Here is a 19,505-nt window from a genome sequence, read left to right on the forward strand (position 1 = left end):
CACATTTATAAATCTAAACCATAATAGTAGTAAAAAAAGATTGAAAAGAATTCAAAGAGGGACAAGAGAGATTTTTCTTTACTAATCATTAAGTGAAAATCATAAAAGATATTTTCACTGATTGATTCTGATACATGTTTGACTCAATACAAATGCTCCTAGAAAACAACCATGGCAGAAAGTGAGCTAACTACACAACATTCAAATTTGCATTGCTTATTTTAGAGACTTATATTAAATATTTAATATAATACAGATTATAACTGCAAAATGATATACTAAATTAAATTTTGGTCAAAAACTTATTGTATATTGTAGTTAACAAAATCTAAGAAGTAAGTTTCATATTACATTTATAACAAAATTAAACATATCATGTAATGCTTCGGAAAAACTGAGAAGTCATTTAAAATAAAATAAATAACATAATAAATAACATATTCAGTTTAAGTACTATTCACTGAGTACTGTTTCACTTTAAGTTTATATTTTTTTGGAATTTATTTAACTTAAACATATAGTCAATAACAATATTGCATGATCTAAATAAATATAAAATCTAAAAGTCATAATATAAGACTTACTAAGTAACAAATATATAAAGCAACATTTACTCTTAAAAAAAAATAAATAGCAAGAAACAAATTTTAAAGCTAATCTACTTGTTCAAGAAATAATACATCATAGAGTTACACAATTTTATACAACAAACTATTTCTATTTATTTCATATAAATATTGAGAATAATTTAAAATAACTAACTTTTTGACTAGAGTATCAGTGGCTTCTTGTTCCGCATTATTTACAGGAGTTTCAGTTTTCATTTTGATGTCACTATAATGAAAAGGGTTGTTAAAATGTAAAAACAGCAAAACTGTGTAAAGATAAAATCTTATTTTTTTAGCTGCACAAAATAAAAGTGACATAAAAACACAATAATATTTCTTATTTGTACAGTAGATTTATTTCAAGAATAATGCAGCCAAGGTTACCAAACTGTTTTATGTTTACATGAAAAGTTTCACCTTAAAAAACTAATAACACATCAAAATATTTTTGATATCTAGATTTAAATTAGCGAAGTTTTTACAATAGTAAATTTTTAAATTTTATTGAAAATCAACCAACCTTTCCAATTTTATGATACATAATTAACATTTAAGAACAAGTGCAGAGAATTTGACATTTAAACCTTATATAAAACTTCAATATGATAACTATTGCGGTATCACATTTTATATATCTTAATTTACTAAAATATTATTTTCAAGTATCAAGTAAAACTACAAGTAATTAAATTAAATTACTTAAGAAAGAGGTTTGTAAGATCTAAATTGGTTTTGGTTTCGTCCTGCAGTGGGTAACACTTGTTAAGAGGGATAGCATAGACGGACCCTTTAAAGTCTTGTTAGTTTATTTATTCCTTTTTCAAGACTCTGGAAATCTTCCCAATTAATGTGTATTACATAACTTCTTATACTCAAATTTTTCTCAAAATAAGGTCTGAATCCCTCCTTTAATTCTTTAGATACAACAACTATTTTTAACTCACTGATGAATAGGTTTTGACTTTTATGAGGATAGGAAATCAGGGTGTGTAGCCAGATTTTTCAACAAAAAATACGCACCTTTTAGTACTTTTTAAGCACTCAGAAAATATTTTTAATCATTTTCCACAAAAAAAAATTCATAATTAGGATCTGTACATTAATAAAAAAAAATTTCTACCATTTAAAGTTCTTAATTTATTAACATAAAATCAATAAAATTCAAAAGCATTTTCAAAAACTTAACATAATCATGATAAAATAACTAGTTTCTGATAAATATTGCAGAGAAAACTGTGAAAATCATGCAGTTTTTGTAAGTTAGAATTACAATTGACACAGCAAAAAAAAAAAATATATCTTTTTAAAAAATAGAAAATTAAGCACTTTTTACAAACCCTGAATAAAAAAAGTCTCTCTCAGGGCTTTTAAAAAAAGGTAGATCAAAAATAAGCACCTTTAAGCACTTTTTAAAAGCACTATGCACCCTGGAATTTGATAGTACCCTAGGAGATGACTTGAGTGAGAGGAAAATTTTAAAAAAAAAAAAAATTAAATAATGTGGCTGTTTGTGAAAATATTTGGAAAAAAAGGAGGCAGTATGAAATAGCCATGCTATAAATAGAAAAACCTACAAAATCAACAAAGCAATCTTTAAGATGGTAAATAAATCTCTACATTCATTCAGGGACACAGAACTACAAATTAATGAAATGACAAAATTTGAAAGAGTTTGGGAATTTAAGCACTTGAGTTCAGTTGTTACTGAAAACAATGATATTTTGCCAGAGATTAAGAAAAAACTAAATGCTGGAAATTGTAGTTATTTTGCACTTAAGAGATTGCTAACATCAAAAGTAATAATGAGGAAAACAAAGCTTTAGGTTTATAAAACTATAGTCAGACCAACCGTTATCTATGGATCAGAGACAGGACACCTTGAGAAAATGGAGGAAAACAGAGGCACTAAGAAGATATTCATGGGGCAGTGCCAGGGCCAAAGGAAAAGAAGAAGGCCGGCCAAGAGATGGTTAGACGAGGTGGAAAAAGACTTTAAAAGTCCAACTCTAAAAGTCCGAAACTAGAAACAAAGAGCTAGAGACAGGAGACTTTGGAGGAAAATTGTTACTGAGGCCATGGTCCAACGTGGACTGTAATGCCCGGGAGTTAGTTGGTTTTATTTGTATATTTTAAAACAATTCAAAACTTTATGGAATTATTAAAATTATTCTGCAATTTAAATAGGGTTTCTTATCTAATTTATTTCCAATTCATATCTAATTTTTACTCAACCTTGTATCTTTACACAAAGTTAAATTTTGTACAACTTGTACAATTGAATACCCAGTATGTATACACACTTAAAAATTAAAGGTCGCTGCATTGTTGTGACAGGTGGGGGCTCAGGAACAGAGGTTTCACTAGAATCAATCACATTTATGCTATGAATAACTGGATGGGAAGATGATTTATCAGACCTGAAATAAAGAATAATTATAATTAAAAGCAATTCAACTTTATTTAAAATATTAAAAAAAACTATGGAGAGAAAATATATGGATAGCATCTTCTTACTCAATGATAAGGGGCCTCTGAGAAACAGATGATGAGACAGATTCCAATGACTTTGTAGCCTCTTTATCAGGCATAATACTCGCTTCATCACTTCTATCAAATAAAATTGAATCTTTTGTTACGATTATTACTGAAACACACTTCCAATAAAAACAGTCATAAAAAGAATAGAATATATTGATATTAAAAGGTTATTTTGAAATAATTAAAAGATTTACGTAACTAATTTTTTAATTATTTCAACATAACCATTTTTCAACATTTAAATAACAGAAAAAAAAATGTATGATTAATTTTTCCAAAAATCCTTCATAGTTAATCTGAAATTACCAAACAATCTTTTTAAACTAAACAATTGAACAGCATTTAGTTATTTGGAACTATGTCCATCACTTTATAAATTTTATTAATAATTAAAAGCTGTTTTCAAACTATATATATATATTTTTTCTTTTTTTTAAGTTTAAAAAGATATTTTCAAACTAAACTCCTTTCTCTTTTCAGTCAAAGTGTAAGAGAAATTCATTAAAAAATCCGCTACCTAAATAAAAATGATGTTCCATAAAAATTTTTAGTAAGCATTAATTAATTTTTCAACAACTATCTAATATTAAAGAGAAATGCTTTGAAAAATTCTCAATACTAATTTCTAATAGAAACAATTTGCTTAAAATAATCTGTTGTGAAAATGATATCATAACTAAATAATGCAACCAGCTTGCATGGTAATTGAGTAAAATTTAAAAAAGTAGTGCTATGAAATAATGATAAAAACAAAAGGAATTTTTTAAAAATTATGCTATTTCATTGGCAGTTAAAAGTGTAACAATCTAAGTTATAGATCTTATATAGGTACATATATAAGTTTGAATCATTGATTTGTCATGAGAGGAAAGACCACATTTTTTTTCTTTTTATACTTCTAACCAGAATTTATGCATCAAAATATAAATGTTACTACCACTTAGAAATATTTTCCTCAACTTTAAAAGTTTGCAACTATATATCTAACAAATTTGCTACTTCTATTTTATTCTGTTATAAATTTATGTTAAGTTTATTGACACAGAAATTAAATTGCCCCAAACTTTAAATAGTAAAACCACACAGTTTTATAAACAAAGTTTGTCGAAGGGGCTAGAAGAAAGATGGAAGAATCAACTGAAAATTTCAGGGTTGTCGATCACCAACTTGGCCAACTCTCCAAGGGGTAATATATTCTAAAACTTAACAAATATAAATAGATTGATATAGATATATATGACGAAGTTTAAAAGTAAATAATTAATTCATAAATTAAATAAATAATAATTAAAATTTACCTTGTTTCACTTGGCTTTTGCTCAACAAGTATTGTTGATGACTGGTCAACAATATTTGAGGTAGAAATATCTTCTGTTTCATTTTTGTTGAAAACATCAGATGAAGCTTCCGAAGGTTGCCCTTCGGACGTCGATGCTTCACAAACATTTTGTTTATTTTCTTGGATATCATCTGCAGGAGTAACAATCATTTGAGGTATAACATGCTCCATTTCCTTGCTGAAAGGAGCTTCTAAGCATGGTTCGATGCACAAGGAAGGCTTACTAATATCTGAATGGAGCTTTAAAAAAATAGAAAATTTGACATTGTAAAAATGGTAATTTGTAAGTGTTTTCAACTAATAAATTATAAACCACTTATAACATAATTTTAATAAAAATAAAATAAAATACTATGAATCAGGGTTTAAAAAAACATTGACTTTACAAAAAAAAAGGCACCTTAGAGGAAAAGTTCAAAAGAAGAAGAAAAAAAATTTACATAAAAAAAATTTAAAAAAACATGTTTTAGGATTTTATTATTTGTCTATCAGTATATCTTATATCAGTAATTCCCATTTTCACTTTAAAAATATTATTATAACATATTTTTTGAAAAAATATTTTTAGATTAGAATATGGGATTTCTTTTTAATTAAAACAATATAAAAGTGTAAAAGTTTATCTTTTCACATGCCTCACAAAAATATATAAGCCCTAGCAATTTCAAATACATATAAAACATAATTTCCAGTTCATAATCTGTAATCCTTATTTTTGACATTTTGGTAAAAACTTAGCTGTGGCCCATAAGTCATAAATTAATTTTATTACTTGCCTAAATGTAAAGATCAGATAACCAAAATAATAAATAAATAATCCAATGAACAAAAATTAAAAGAAGTGTAAGAACAATGCCAAATTTCGTAATTTCTCATATATTATTTATAATTTATTAAAATGCTTGTTCAAGTTACATATTTAACCTATTGATGAAATAAATGAATAAAAAAATACTATAACAAAAGTTGCTTCTGCAACAAATGAATAAATTAGTATTTATTTATCTCTATAAATTTGCACATCACTTTTACACATTTTCACTTTCTTAAAAAAAAAAAAATTAATCTAAGATTTACTTATCTAAGCATTTAATTACTTAATTTCCAAAAAATATAAGTTTTAATATACTTTAAAAAAAAAACTCTAAGGAGAAAATCATAATTTTTAAAATTTTGATTACAAGCTGACAAGTTCAACAAAATTTTAGAATGCTTCAGCATTTTATTTTTGTCAGGTATTCAATTAGTTCAATATTTTAGATAAACACAAGTAAAAAAAAATGAAAGAAAATAAAATGAAAAAAAAAATTAAAAAAATAATAATACTGAAGAAATATTTGTTTATGAAGACAATGAACAATTAAGAAATTTAAACCTAAGTAAACTCTTACATTTAGGTAAGATCTATTCACTCATATTTTTGCAAAAATATAAAAAAGACTGAAGAAATCCTTCTTAATAAATAAAATAAAACTAACAGGGAAGAGAACCTAAATGTATTTTTTAATTCAGTTAATTTTTGTTAGTTAAAACTATCTCACAATAAAAATCCATTTAAAGTTTTAAAGCAAAACTTCTTTTTGAATGCAAACAATTAAAATTTAAATCTGAATGAAATTTTAAATTAAAGCAATTTTTGTAAATTCCAATTTTTTTTTAAAAGTGAATATCCGGAATTTATTTCATAAACTATTTAGCAATTGAAATGAGTCAGTAAGCAATTAAGAAAGTTTAATTTTAAAGGACTTTTTAAATTTAAGTAAAAATTTTTCTTAATTCAACAAAATAAGAGATGAGCACAGTAAGCAAGACAGTCCCAAAATAATCACAAATGTACTACTTTTAAGAGAAGAGTTCAACTGGTTGGCTATAAGCCAAGATCAAAAAGCATGGGTTGCTCTACTTTGAAAAGAAAAAAGTTTTTTCATGGCAAGACACCTTAACCCTTTACACTAGTAGGTTATTATTCAAATAATGTGCTGGAATTTTCCCCAACTTATTGTTATAAAATAACAAATGAAAATAAAGAAAATTTTTAACTCAAAAAATAAAATTATTTATTAGAAAAAATTGAATCACCATTTGCAAAAATATCTATTTCTTTAAATGATGCCAAATTTTTAAAATGTTGGAAAAGTACAATTTAATAAAACCATTTAAATGGAAACAAATGAAAAAGTATTATTATTTTATTAGGTACAAATAAAATATTAATTATTAAAGAAAACAAGACAGACTTATAAATACTTCCAAACAATTTTTGTTTAAGCATAATAAAATAAATGTATGTATTTATTTAAATTTTTTTATAATGTACAAAATGGAAGAATAATTATAAAAGGAAATAAAGTAACTTGACAAACTTTTAAATAATTTTGGTCTAACAAACATAAATTATAAAGGGAAAAAAATTAAGTATCAGAAGCTGATGAAATAATTTTAAATAATCCTGACTTCACTATTTTTTATTTTAGTACTTCAACATAGAACACTTAAATACCTATAATGTAAAATCCATTTATATTCTGTTTTACATCAGTAAATAATATTAAAATTTGTAAGGTTTTAGATTTTTTTTCTTTTAAATGTGATTTATATTTGAAAATTGCAGCTAAAAAATGATTTAAACTTTTATCCCTTACAGGCATTGTTTCACCTGTAGTGATAACTTATTTATAAGTTATTATCACAACAGTTATAACTAACATTAACTTTAAAAAAATATTCTTAGTGTAGAAAGAAGAGCATTTCAAAAAGAAAAGACATGTTTTCCAGTAGAAGGAATCTATTTCTTTAATGTAATTTTGATTTCAGGTTAACAATATTTCCCTTCCTTATTTATTCTTAAATATTTATTCTCATCTCTATGAAAAATAAAATAAAAAAATCGAAAAAGAAAAAAAAGAATAAATGAAATTGTCTTCTTGTTGAGTGGAAGGATAAGGGTTATACAGTGGCATCCAGAAATAAAAATAATGTTATGAGATCAGTTTTTTTTTAAAATCAAATCTTAATAACAAAATCATTACAATATCAAAACATGTTGAAATGATCCTTTAACAAAATCATTATCGCCATTTTGTAAAACCAAATTTTTATTAGAATATGTTTTAAAAGGAAAAATTCTTTTTTTTTTTTTTTTTGTCTGAAAAATTAGAATTTTGAAATATTTTAAGTTTTGAAACAAATTTATTCTGAAATATTTATTCTTATCTCTATGTAAAATAAAAAAAATTATATCAATTTTATCTTCAATTGATATCAGAAAAGTACTTAATATTTCAAAATCAATTATGCAAAAGAAATATTGAAAGTTACAAAAACTAATATAAACTTTTAAACCATGTTGAATCTTTAACTTTAAATTTTGCTTATCAAACACATACACTATTTCAAAACCTTTCTGTAAATTAAAAATTGTAGCTCATGTTTAGCTAAAATGTCAAACAAAAATTCAGTAAAAAAATATTTTTATAGGCAATTTAACTTTTACTGCACTTGTAAAGTTTAAATTTGAAACATTTTCCCCCTATGAGTTGATATACTGGTTTATAAAATTAAATGCTTCATAAAATCAAATGTTCTCAGAACAAACGTGATTTTAAAAAGGGCAGGCACAATACTTAAAATTATGAAATTTTACATAAAAGTAGATGAACACAAATTCACGAATTTCATAAAAAATTACTAAAATTCAAAAATAAATATAAAAATTGCTTTAAGGTGCCTAAGTCTTTTTGTCACTAAGTCAATGTTTGAGTATAAAGTTTTGATGAACACAAAAAGAAGAAACCTGCATAGAGGGGTCCCATAGTTAGGATCAGAATAAAAATATTTCTTTGAAATTAGTGCCACTTGTTTTCTTTCATACTTTTATTTCTGATCATTTTATGTTCTTTAAATTTTTTTGAACAAAAGGAGTCATAAAGACTAAACTAGCCACAGAAAAGAGTATTGGATAATTTCATTTCCAATAAAATATTTTGTTTTTTTTAAATTAAAACAAAATAATTGCTTTTGTGCAAAAATTGTTTTATTAAAAATAAATACTATCTTAACAAAAATACAACTAGTTACCATCCATATTTTAATGGATGGTTGAGCCTATATACAGAGCCAAATCTTTCAATAAAAAATAAGCACCTTTTAAGTATTTTTTAAGCACTATATACATTAACAAAATGCAAGATAGTGTTCAAAGACTTTACGTGATCATGATAAAATAACTAGTTTCTGACAAAGAACTCTTTTCTTGCTTATATTAGCCATAATAAAATGATCAAGAGATTTTTCGGTTCGATATGAGAGGCTGGAAAATGAAGCCTGAAATTAAGAATATCTTGCAAAATGCAGCAGAGTTGGATATGAGAGTGCAATAATCTCAACGAACCCAGCTCAGTAGACGCGCATGCGGACGCTTAAGTATTTCATTAAACATGTCAAATGATAGGCGCTTTCATACGTTATGGACTTATGGTACGCCGAACTAGATTGAGGTTGAATGAATTGGGAAAAACGTTGAATAGAACAATGTAAAAAGCACACTTTTGCATAATATGTGGCGAAAATTGACATGGTTTAAACACCTAATGAAAAAAGCACCTTTAAGGGCTTTTAAAAAAAGAAAATCAAAAATAAGCACCTTTAAGCACTTTTTAAAAACGATATGCACAATGTATATAACACATGGAGCACATAGGAGTTATAATTCGCTTTAAGACTTCTGAGTTACCCCTTCCAAATTATTTTTACGCCTGAACTTGAAAAAGAAGGCAATCTAATATTATCATACTTATAGTGTTTACATTATAACATATAAATCAAACATACACGGAGTGCACATGGCTATACAGCTACAAAGTTGGAAAGCTCCACAAACGAGCTATGATGCTATCCAAAAAATAACAAATGGCCAGAGCTCATTCTAGGCAGGGTAAACAGGGTGCAGCACCCTGCTGCCCTTTTAGTCAAAAGAATCCACCCTTTCTTTTCTCAACCCTTCTTTATTTTTCCCCCAAACTCTACAATGAATTTCTTAAACTTCTGTTATTTTCAACTCTTTTTATTTAGTTTGTAGTTGCTGTCAATACATAGATTTATATGGGAAAGGAAAAATAGCCATCACACCCTCTTGTTGCAGTTACTTCCACTATCATTAAATCATAATTATTATTAATCATTCTAATTATTAAATCATAACTACAGACACCTCAAAACATACATTTATTATTTTATTAATATATGCCTGCATTTTAAATAAATTACGAAGCTAATAAGCTCATTAACTCAATATATATGTTAATTTATTATTAAAAAATTAGTAATTAATATGCTTGCTTTGCTACTTTTAGTAAAGTAAAAGAAAAAAATTTCTTTTACTAATTGACAATGTTTTTTTAATAGAACATGTAAAGCCCATAGAAAGAAATTATTGCCTTTTTAGAATAATAATGCCCCTTTTTTAAACTTATGCACCCTGCCCTTTTTTCTGCCTAGAATGAGCTCTGCAAATGGCAATATTTTACACAGATATAGCCAAATAAGAGATAACACTTAAAACAGGGTAAACCTTTTCTAAATTTACAGGGTTCCCACTGAATGATGAGATTGAAATTCAAGGACTTTTCAAGGACCTCAACAAAATTTTCAAGGACCTTAATCTAAGACCAATTTTAAAAATTACTCTCTTCTATTTTACTAGAAGCAACAATGCTTGTTGTGGCAATAATTAATTTCAAATATAATACCTAAATGCTTTGCCTATATAGAGAGAAGAGAGTATATGTATTATGGACTAAAATTTATATTTTTTTAAAAACAACCCTACTGGTTTTACATATTAATTCACAAAATCATTTTCAGCACAATCTATAACTAATGGTAATGAGGTGTTAATGGTGAAATCCTTTAATCCTGTGTATTTCCATGTGAAGGCTGCATGAAAGACATAGCTAAATCTTAGGTATTCCATAACCCCCTCCTCTCCTCGATTAAACATCGTTTCTGAAATTATTCATCCATAATTTACACAACCTTCTCTAAATGTTATGCAGCAACAATTCTTTCTGAAAATAAAAATTAGAAGGAACATATCCCATTTTCACCATGTTTAAAAGTATTATTCGTTATGTGTAATCCACAACTGCCAATGAATATGACCTGGTGGGAATATTTCTCTTTTAATTCACACTGAAGCTTCGAATAGAATTTCCAATTGACATAGGGTCCATCCATGGATAATTGAAGTATTTTAGAGAGCTTTTAACCATCATCCATGCATTTGTAAAAAGAGGACAAAATATTTTCTGCAGTTCCATGACCCATAAATTGGGAGGTAAGATACTTAGTGCAAACTTTATTATCAATTCCTTACCATAATGTCCATCTGCTTAGATTGTAGAGACTGATTTAACGTCTCATCAAAGAGTACAGTGTAGCAATCAACATTCTTCAGCTCATTTATAAGAATCCCTTTGAAGTATAGTGCCAATCCAAAGGAGCCCAAATAGGCTCACTTTGTGGCACTAAAAAAAAATTGTCTCGCTATACAGCTATCAGCAAACATTTTGGAGAACAATTTACTAATCCCTTCACAGGAGTTACATGAATAATTACTAGTGATGCACTTTAGACTCCAGAGAATTTCAGCATTAAGCACATTCCTTTTGACCAGATAAGAAGACAATGTTACCTCGGCCACTAAAGTTTCTGTTTTACATGGGGCACACGATGTTGAAGGAGTATTTACACCAGATGAATTAGACGTTGATGTCTTTGGAAAAAGAGAACTCAAGGCATGAGACTGCTCTTTTGTTTTACCTTTCTTTCATGTGTGATTTCAGAGCAGATTCTTCCATTTTCGCGATATCAATCTCCTTCATGCATAATCGGCACTTGGCTCTGAACTTCTTTTCGGGCATCGATAAAATCCATTCTTTATAAGCTTGATTATCCATCCATTGGGGATTAAAATAGCACTTCCCAGGCATAACTAGTCTAAACTACATAACACAAATACGAAGCCGTGCCTTTGCGAATATGCTTTACAATAAAGTTTTGAAATGACGCAAACGTAAGGACAAGTGCGGATGGTAAAACGGCAAATTTATTGAAAACTACAAGGTACATATTGTTACGAAATTCGAGAGTATTCCAGTTTCGATAAGAAAAAAGAAGATCTAAGCATATGCGACAGAAGATGAAGTGGAGTCTCGCCCCGAACGCATTGATTGTCTGCTGTGCTCCGCGCGCTTGGCAGACACCAAGACGCTAGGCCCGGTTAGAAACGGTGGCGTTAAAAACCACGTGAGAGAGCTCGGGAACAAAACAGAAAGAACGAGAAAGATCCGCGGGTGTTTTATAAAAAGGGCCGTCGGCAGTATTGGACAAATTCAAGGACCTATCAAGTTTTTCAAGGACCTAAGACGTTTTTCAAGCACTTTCAAGGACCTAAATATAGCACAAAAAAATTCAAGGACTTTCAAGGACTCTCAAGGACCGTGGGAACCCTGATTTACTTAAAGCTACCAACTCTTTAAAATTTATAAAAACTCCTATGATTGGAAAATAATGCATAATTTGAACATAAATAGTAATTACAAAGCTTCCTAAAATATCAAGCCAGTTCACACCCCTGCGGCAGAATTTTTCCGTGCTTTTAGTGATATACCTCTCTAATACTAATATCTTCGTATAAGATAATTTTAAAATAACAAATATACATGTTACTAATTTAAAGTAACAGAAATATCAACTTCAAAAAAAAGAAGAAACTTCTGAGATCAAATAAAATAATTTTTTTTATTGAATTTGTAATATTTAATTCTAATATTATGGGCTATATTCTTGTATTTTGTGGGGGGGGGAACACACTTATTATTTCCTTTTTCGCATTTTGTAAATCATCATCACATTAAGAAGAAAAAATTTTAAAAATCGTGAAATCCGTAGCTTTAACTACCGAAAAAAAAAAGATGGACAGCGAAATCAAGCGGATCGAACTCTTCAAATAGGTGTAACTAAATGTATGTGTGCTTTTAGTTCGAAATTCAATTGTAATGAAAAATGTTGTACTAAAAGTATTGGATTTTAAAAGCTATGAGGAAATCAATAGTAATAACTGCATAAAAAATTGAACGAAAATTTCTACAGAAACTAAAACTAAATTTTTTTACTTCCCAAAGGAAGAATCTTTCTGCAAGAACTCTGTAACGTTCTGCGACAATGTCACCGTGTTGCAACGATTCTGCCACGGGGGTTCACACATAGCCTATATAACATAACATAAGCAGAGGGATGCACCATATCAGGGGTCTGTCCAGACATTTTGTGAAAGGTCCTGTTTTTTGTAAAATTGTGAAAAAACTACTCATTATTTGCGAATATAAAATAAGCATTAAGTCTTATTCTTTCAACCAGGTTCCTGCTTTGTGAATTTGAACAAATAGGATCCTGTTATTACAAAAATTGCTAAAAACCTTTTCAAGAAGTTTTTAAATTACAAGACTAATTATTAATTAAATAGATACAAGATTCTGCTCAACAATTGCTGCTACTAAATTAGAGATGCAACGGACGAATAATGGAAACAAAATTACTCACATTTTTAATAATTTCAATTGACATATTTTAAATAACACAACTTAGTAATGTATCACTTTTAATGTGTTACGCATTAAGTAAATTTAAACAATTCTTAAATTTATAATATTTTATTTAAAAAATTGTCAGAAATTAATTTCTATTTACGTAATATTCAATTAATTAATTTTATGAAAATACAAATTTATCAATCATTTATTTAAAAAAAAAATTATCATTTAATATCAATAAGAATGTGCACATGATGTTTATAAATATAGAAATATTTTCTTAGAATACTACATTTGGAATTTAAACTTAGGGGGGAAACTTGGAAAACTTAGTTCATTTCGAACGGTCTCTCCCCCTCCCCCCCTGAGAACGGTTTATTTCATTAACAAAGCAATAATGAAGATAAACAAATTTGAGAAGGGTTCGTTTTTATGAAAAGATATTTCGTGAAGGGCCCGTTAACGGACCCAAACTTCTTCTAAACAGATCCCATGCATATTATTGTTTACATTCAGTCAACCATACATGAACAGTTTTTTTTAAACACAACGTTAATAGCTTATTATCATTTTTGCATCATTCCGCTTTCTATAAAGGGATATATTGGAATAATAGAGGGAAAATTTTTATCAAATATTTGGTGTCTCCAACTAATTAAAACCTTTAATAAATTTTATAACTTTTAATGTATAGTAAAATTACTTGAGGGTATGTCTTTTTATTTAAAATAATATTATAATTTCAAGTAAAGTGTAATACATTGTAAAAAATCATGAAGTGCATATGGATAATTAAATAAAATAAAAGAATAAAATAAGAAAAGTTCACAACCTGAGATGTGTCAGAATTCATCTGCAATTTCCATTGATTCAAATCACAGAATAAAAAATATCACCTAAGATTAATAATAAATTTCTTTATTAGTAGACAAGTAAAAAAACATTTCAAAATAAACAATTTAAGATGTGAATCTAAAAAATACTACACAAATTTACTGAATTTGTAGAGTTTCCAATAATGTAATTCAATTTCTATTTTAAAACAAATTTTAAATTCTATGAAGGCATAACCACTCACAAAGAAGGTCAAACATGTGCACGCCACTAGAAACCCAATTAAATGAAACTTGCTTTTTGCTTTTAAACATTATTTTTTATTTTAAATAATTAAAAATAATATTTATCCAATTGCAACTACTTTGATACATACAATAAGTGCAAAAGCTGAATTCATTTTGACATGATTTAAGTTGGGATTTAAGGATTTAAATAACTTATTTCATTAAAAAAAAAAATCACTGATTTAAATCACCTGATTCTTGTTTTAAAGAAATCATTGATTTAAGTCAAAAATATTTAATATAATTTATAAATATACTCCTAAAGATGTGATTTTCATTTAAAATCTGATTTCACTGATCTTGAGAAATAATGAAAGGAGAATGTATGTAAAATCAGGAATGCATGTATTAAATTATAGTAATTAATAAAAAATCATAAAAGGGACATGAAACTTTTAAACTTTAATTTTTGATAGCATGTAAAATAATTTGCTAATTAATAAATATATTTCAATTAAACCCTATTTAGTTTCATATTTTATTTAAATACAATTATTTTTAAATATGTAGTCTGTGTATATAAACAATGAAGACTTGTTCTGCTAAGAGTAATTAAGAATAATTTTTTTTATGCTACCTGATAAAAATTAATACATTCTTCATTTAATATCTAACAAATAAATTTGAACTTATTCGTGTTTACAAATTCATGAGAGTGTTGAGTTAGAACAAAAATAACTATGATTTTCTTTATTCAAGGATTAGTTTATAATAGTTACATGCATAACAATGTTAACCTTTTTAGTAAAAGTTTTTTAATGTTTTAATCACAAAATTGTTTTAAAATAATATCAACATTTTCAAAACATTATTTCCTTTTGTTTGGTTAGTGTAAAAAAAAAAATCAAAATTTGATTTAAATTTAAAAAAAAAAAAGACATTTTTTTAAAAACAAAAACTTTTTAAAGAAAATCATTATTTTTGGCAACCTTGTTTTCAAAGAAATATTAAACTTAATAGGAACCATAGTTATAATGTTTTACTTATTTAATATACAGTTAAAAAAGGAACTTTATCAAAAAATTATAGTTTTGTTTTTTATTATAGCACTACTTTTTCTTTCATGCTTATATCATATTTAGTTTAAAGAATTTAGATAAATCAAGATTTTTTGTGACATAAAAATTTCAATTTTTGGACAACTTTATTGGTTTTGAAACTTAAATTATTGAATAGTTTAAAATAATTTGTAATGCACATACGTAAAAATATTTTTCATAAAAAAATATTTGTCTATGATCTTTAAAACCATATATAGACTATTTTTTCAGGTTGCACCCCTTTAAATATTTCTGCCAGTACTCTTAATATTTTTAAAAAAAAGAAGAAAAAATTGAGTGAAATATATAGAATTTTTCTGAAGTTTCCATTACACTAATTATCAAGAACTTTTAAATATAATTATAATAAACATTGCATTAAAATAAGGTATACAGAACCAGAATATCAAGTTAAATGTTGAGTTAAATGTTAAGTAAATGTTGAGAACAAGATATGCTGAAGCAAAGACATCATATGCTTTGGGTGAGCTGAACTCAATAACATTTGAAATTAAGTCAAAAAAATACAAACGTTAAAAAAAAAAAAAAAAAAAAAAAAAACCTTTCAAATTTTGAGGCTTAAAAAAGAAAGTTACAAGTAAGATTTTTAGATCTTTCATACAGAAAACTCCCAACATACATACTTACCAAGTTCAGAAATTTTATTCAGCAAAATTCAGCATAATAAATTATGCAGTATAATTAACGGATATATAATTTTAAGTTTCCTTATTTAATGATTGCACCTAAAATTAATTTACTTCTGAGGATTAAAAAAAAAAGCCTGGTTAAAAAAAATTTCAATTTCTTTCCAATATACTTCACAAAAAAAAATTATAATAACCTTTTTATTTAAAAATAACTAAAAACAATTTGAAAAAAATTATAGAATGTAATTTTAAAAATTTAAATATAATTTCTAAAAAACTATTGTGATCAGAGAAACAGCAAGAGAAATTTAATCCCACACAGTTTGAGCTATAAGATAAAAAATAATTGTACTAGAGAAGCAACAACACAAATCAATTAATTTAATGAAGAAACCAATCTATAAAAAGATCATTTCTATTATACTACTTGTTCAATAGACTATAAATTAATTAAGACGAAAATGATGCGATAAACTGCCCAGATTTGATTATTTATTCTTCTTTTACAAATAACCATAAAGACGAACTTTCTTTTTTAACGAATAAATCTTCAATAAGAAAAACTTTGAGTAAATATAAGTGTCAATATCAAACGTTTCAAACTAAAATTATAATTTTTTTTTTTTTTATTGATGTTAGCAAAACTGAGTAAACACATTGCAAATTTATTTTCTTGACAATCTTTCCTGTCAGTTTTAAGTACTGAAAAAAACTAAATAAAAATATATAAAAATTGAGAAAATTAAAATTATAAATAAGAAGTTTTTAATTGAACGCCTACTTAATTAATGGCTTCAAGAATATATATTTACAATTCGTTATTCACTTGAATTAAAAGAACGTCACTTATCACAAGTTGTAACCCAAAACTGAATGATCTTATTTGTTTACATAAATTCGACAAATATGAACAAAAATATATTATCACAACTTACAATTAAAAAGGAGATTAAACTTAATTGAATCGTATCAACATCTTTAAGGAATTTAGTAAGTAATTGCATGTGATGTTTACAGTTCAATATTTACAATTTAAAGGGATAAAAACAAATTTTCGGGTCGAGATGTCGCAAACATTCCTCCTCACACGAAGGGTCAAATTACAACGCAAAAAAATATGAAACTTGCGATAACTTTTAAGTTTTATGGGCTTCGTCTAGATGGCGCTAGGTCTGATCAGGTATGAAGAAAAAAAAAAACGGATAAAGATTCTGAATCTGTTAAATTCGTGCAGTGCGCCATCTAATGACTAATTGATGCAACTTCAAAAGAGGTCTTGATGCACGCACTTGTTTTTATTGATTTTGTAAACGAAATTCTAAAAGTGATTTGAATTCTTATGAAAGCATTAAAATTGCAATACATTATTTAAAACTTTAATTGGGTATAATATAGCCTACGTCACAGGTTGTGTTGTTCCTACTAAATTTAACCCATGAACGGCATTTTCTGCGAGCCTAACTTCAAGCCACAAATAAACAAACGAAGTGTTCGATCGTTTAAATAGCTGCTCGCCAGATTTTATTGCATTATAAAGAAAAGTTATTGAAACTAAATACAACTAAATAAGCAACAACAACTAAAACAAATAACAACAACTACTAATAACAATAACTAAATAAACAACAACTAAATTCCATTCATTTAGCATTGCGTCATATGTTGTTCCTACTAAATCGAAGTAGTTGTGTTTTTTTCTTATTATACCCAATTGCTCAGAATCAGATTAAATTGTAGATATCGATTAATTGATAATTAGTTTTCCAAGACAAATAATATTCGCAATCCAAAAAGTCCTCTGTGCTTACATGAATCCATGAGTGTATTCAAATTACAAGACATCTTTTTAAAACTTAATTGCTCAGAATATGATGTATAGGAGTTGTCAATGGTTTGATGATCATTTTTCAAAGGCAGTTTTTCAAATTTTAAAACGCAAGTTGCGATTATGGTAGGTAAAAATCTTTTTTTCTTTTTTTTTTTAATGTAAATCTCACTAAATGTGAGAAAGTTTAGTTGTACAGTTCACACTACAGATTTGATTCGAGACGTTTGTTGTCGAGTGATATTCTGAAGTTAGGGGATTTTTAGGAGGAAGATTTTTCGTTTTTAAAAGCTTCTTTTCCTGATATTGAGACTTAACAGTTCATGTTTTAAATGTAAGTACTTAAATATATAATTTATGCATGGTTTGGGCATCTATCCGCTGTTATGGCCCAACCAGCTTTTTCGAATTGTTACCCAAAAAAGCATTATGACCCATGAGTAATAAATGCGAATCTTATCACAATGCATTGTCAAAAATATATCACGTCATTTTCCCATTTAAGTTAATTTAAAGTAATTTTGTATCAGCCAATATTTTTGTAACCCAAGGAAAATTTTGAAACATTCACAATAATATCGCTTTCAATAATTATCGCTTTGCAAAATATTCACGATACTGTCATATTCGAAGGAGCTATGTGTATTATAGGTAACCAGTGGCTTGTGTAAATCGGAAACTGGCGTTTTTTCTTTCTTTTTTTTTGGTGAACTTGGTTTTATGGTTAAGTATATTGGATAATAATATAAAGTTTGAGAATTTAAAATTAGCGTTCAGCAATTATTATTATTAAAATTAATTCGTATAAAAAATTTTAAAATTTTAATATTAGATTTTAATAAATTTAAACGCCTTGGAAAAAAAAGAAGTTTTCTGCACGTAATTTGAATATTACACGAATATTAACTTATTTTTTATTCGTTACGTCTGAAAAACTCAATGATTAGCATGAACATGTGTTAAACATAAAATAAAATATATTTTGGTGCGAATAAAGTAATTTATTCGCACCAAGAAATGCCATTTGGAAGAATAAGAATATTTATGTTTAACATTGCCACTGATGACGAAACATAGCATGTCTTCCCTTTCCGATAACTTACGTTAGCCTGCATATTTGCTTCTAACAAGCTCTTACTTCTGCACTTAAACTATGAGCTCAGCGAGCTTTAGGAACATATAATTTTTTTTTGTGGTTTCGTCTGCTTCTATATTTTAAATATTTAGTATAAATGCTGTAGCTGTTTTCATGACAACTCAAGGTTTAAATTTCTAACAATGGTTTTCATCAATGAAATTTCGCATTTTTAATATTGAGGTCAAACTACATGCCGGAAAGTGGTGATTGCTTTGCACCCTATAACAATTCGCATGCAGCAAAAAAAAAAAAAAAAAAAAAACATGATCTAAAGAGTTATTAATGAACATACGAATATTCAGACAGATTTCACTTTTATATATAGAGAGAAGAGATTGTATATTTATAATAATGCATGAAATTAATTTTTCAATTGAATTTACAAAGTTATATTTATTCATATTTTTTTTAAAAAAAATTCTGATTCAGCAATTTTAAAATAGTTTTTTTAAATTGTGATCACGTCCATTGACGCCCAGTTGGTTTCAAAATTGAGCAGCCTTAATTTCCATGTCTGCGTGAATTTTAAAATGTATTTTCGAAAAAAGTAAACCCTGACCTAGGTATCTTAGGAATAATGAACATCTTAGATGACAACGCAAATACAATCTCAGAAATTATCTAGATGTTATAATTTGCTTTGTTTATTGATTCA

At 26.8% G+C, this 19,505-nt stretch overlaps 1 protein-coding gene across 2 annotated transcripts in view; it reads right to left on the reverse strand.

Moving 5' to 3' along the window:
- The window catches only part of LOC107449669 (uncharacterized), a 50,948-nt gene extending 33,903 nt beyond the window's left edge, over positions 1-17,045 (reverse strand). Inside the window, exons 1-6 of one of the 2 annotated variants that reach the window (XM_043048971.3) lie at positions 16,823-17,045; positions 13,909-13,972; positions 4,445-4,725; positions 3,123-3,215; positions 2,909-3,025; positions 763-834 (exon numbers count right to left, since the gene is read on the reverse strand). In XM_043048971.3, coding sequence (XP_042904905.2) covers positions 763-834; positions 2,909-3,025; positions 3,123-3,215; positions 4,445-4,725; positions 13,909-13,929 — 584 coding nt within the window. In that variant the 5' untranslated portion in view covers positions 13,930-13,972; positions 16,823-17,045. Of the gene's footprint in view, positions 1-762; positions 835-2,908; positions 3,026-3,122; positions 3,216-4,444; positions 4,726-13,908; positions 13,973-16,668; positions 16,787-16,822 lie in introns of those variants that run through there. The other variant, XM_071179646.2, reaches the window with a different exon arrangement.
- Between the last annotated feature and the right edge of the window lie 2,460 nt (positions 17,046-19,505).

This window comes from Parasteatoda tepidariorum, chromosome 1, assembly GCF_982258835.1.
Source record: "Parasteatoda tepidariorum strain Cologne lab strain chromosome 1, Ptep-v5.0, whole genome shotgun sequence".
In the NCBI taxonomy this organism is placed as follows: domain Eukaryota; kingdom Metazoa; phylum Arthropoda; class Arachnida; order Araneae; family Theridiidae; genus Parasteatoda; species Parasteatoda tepidariorum.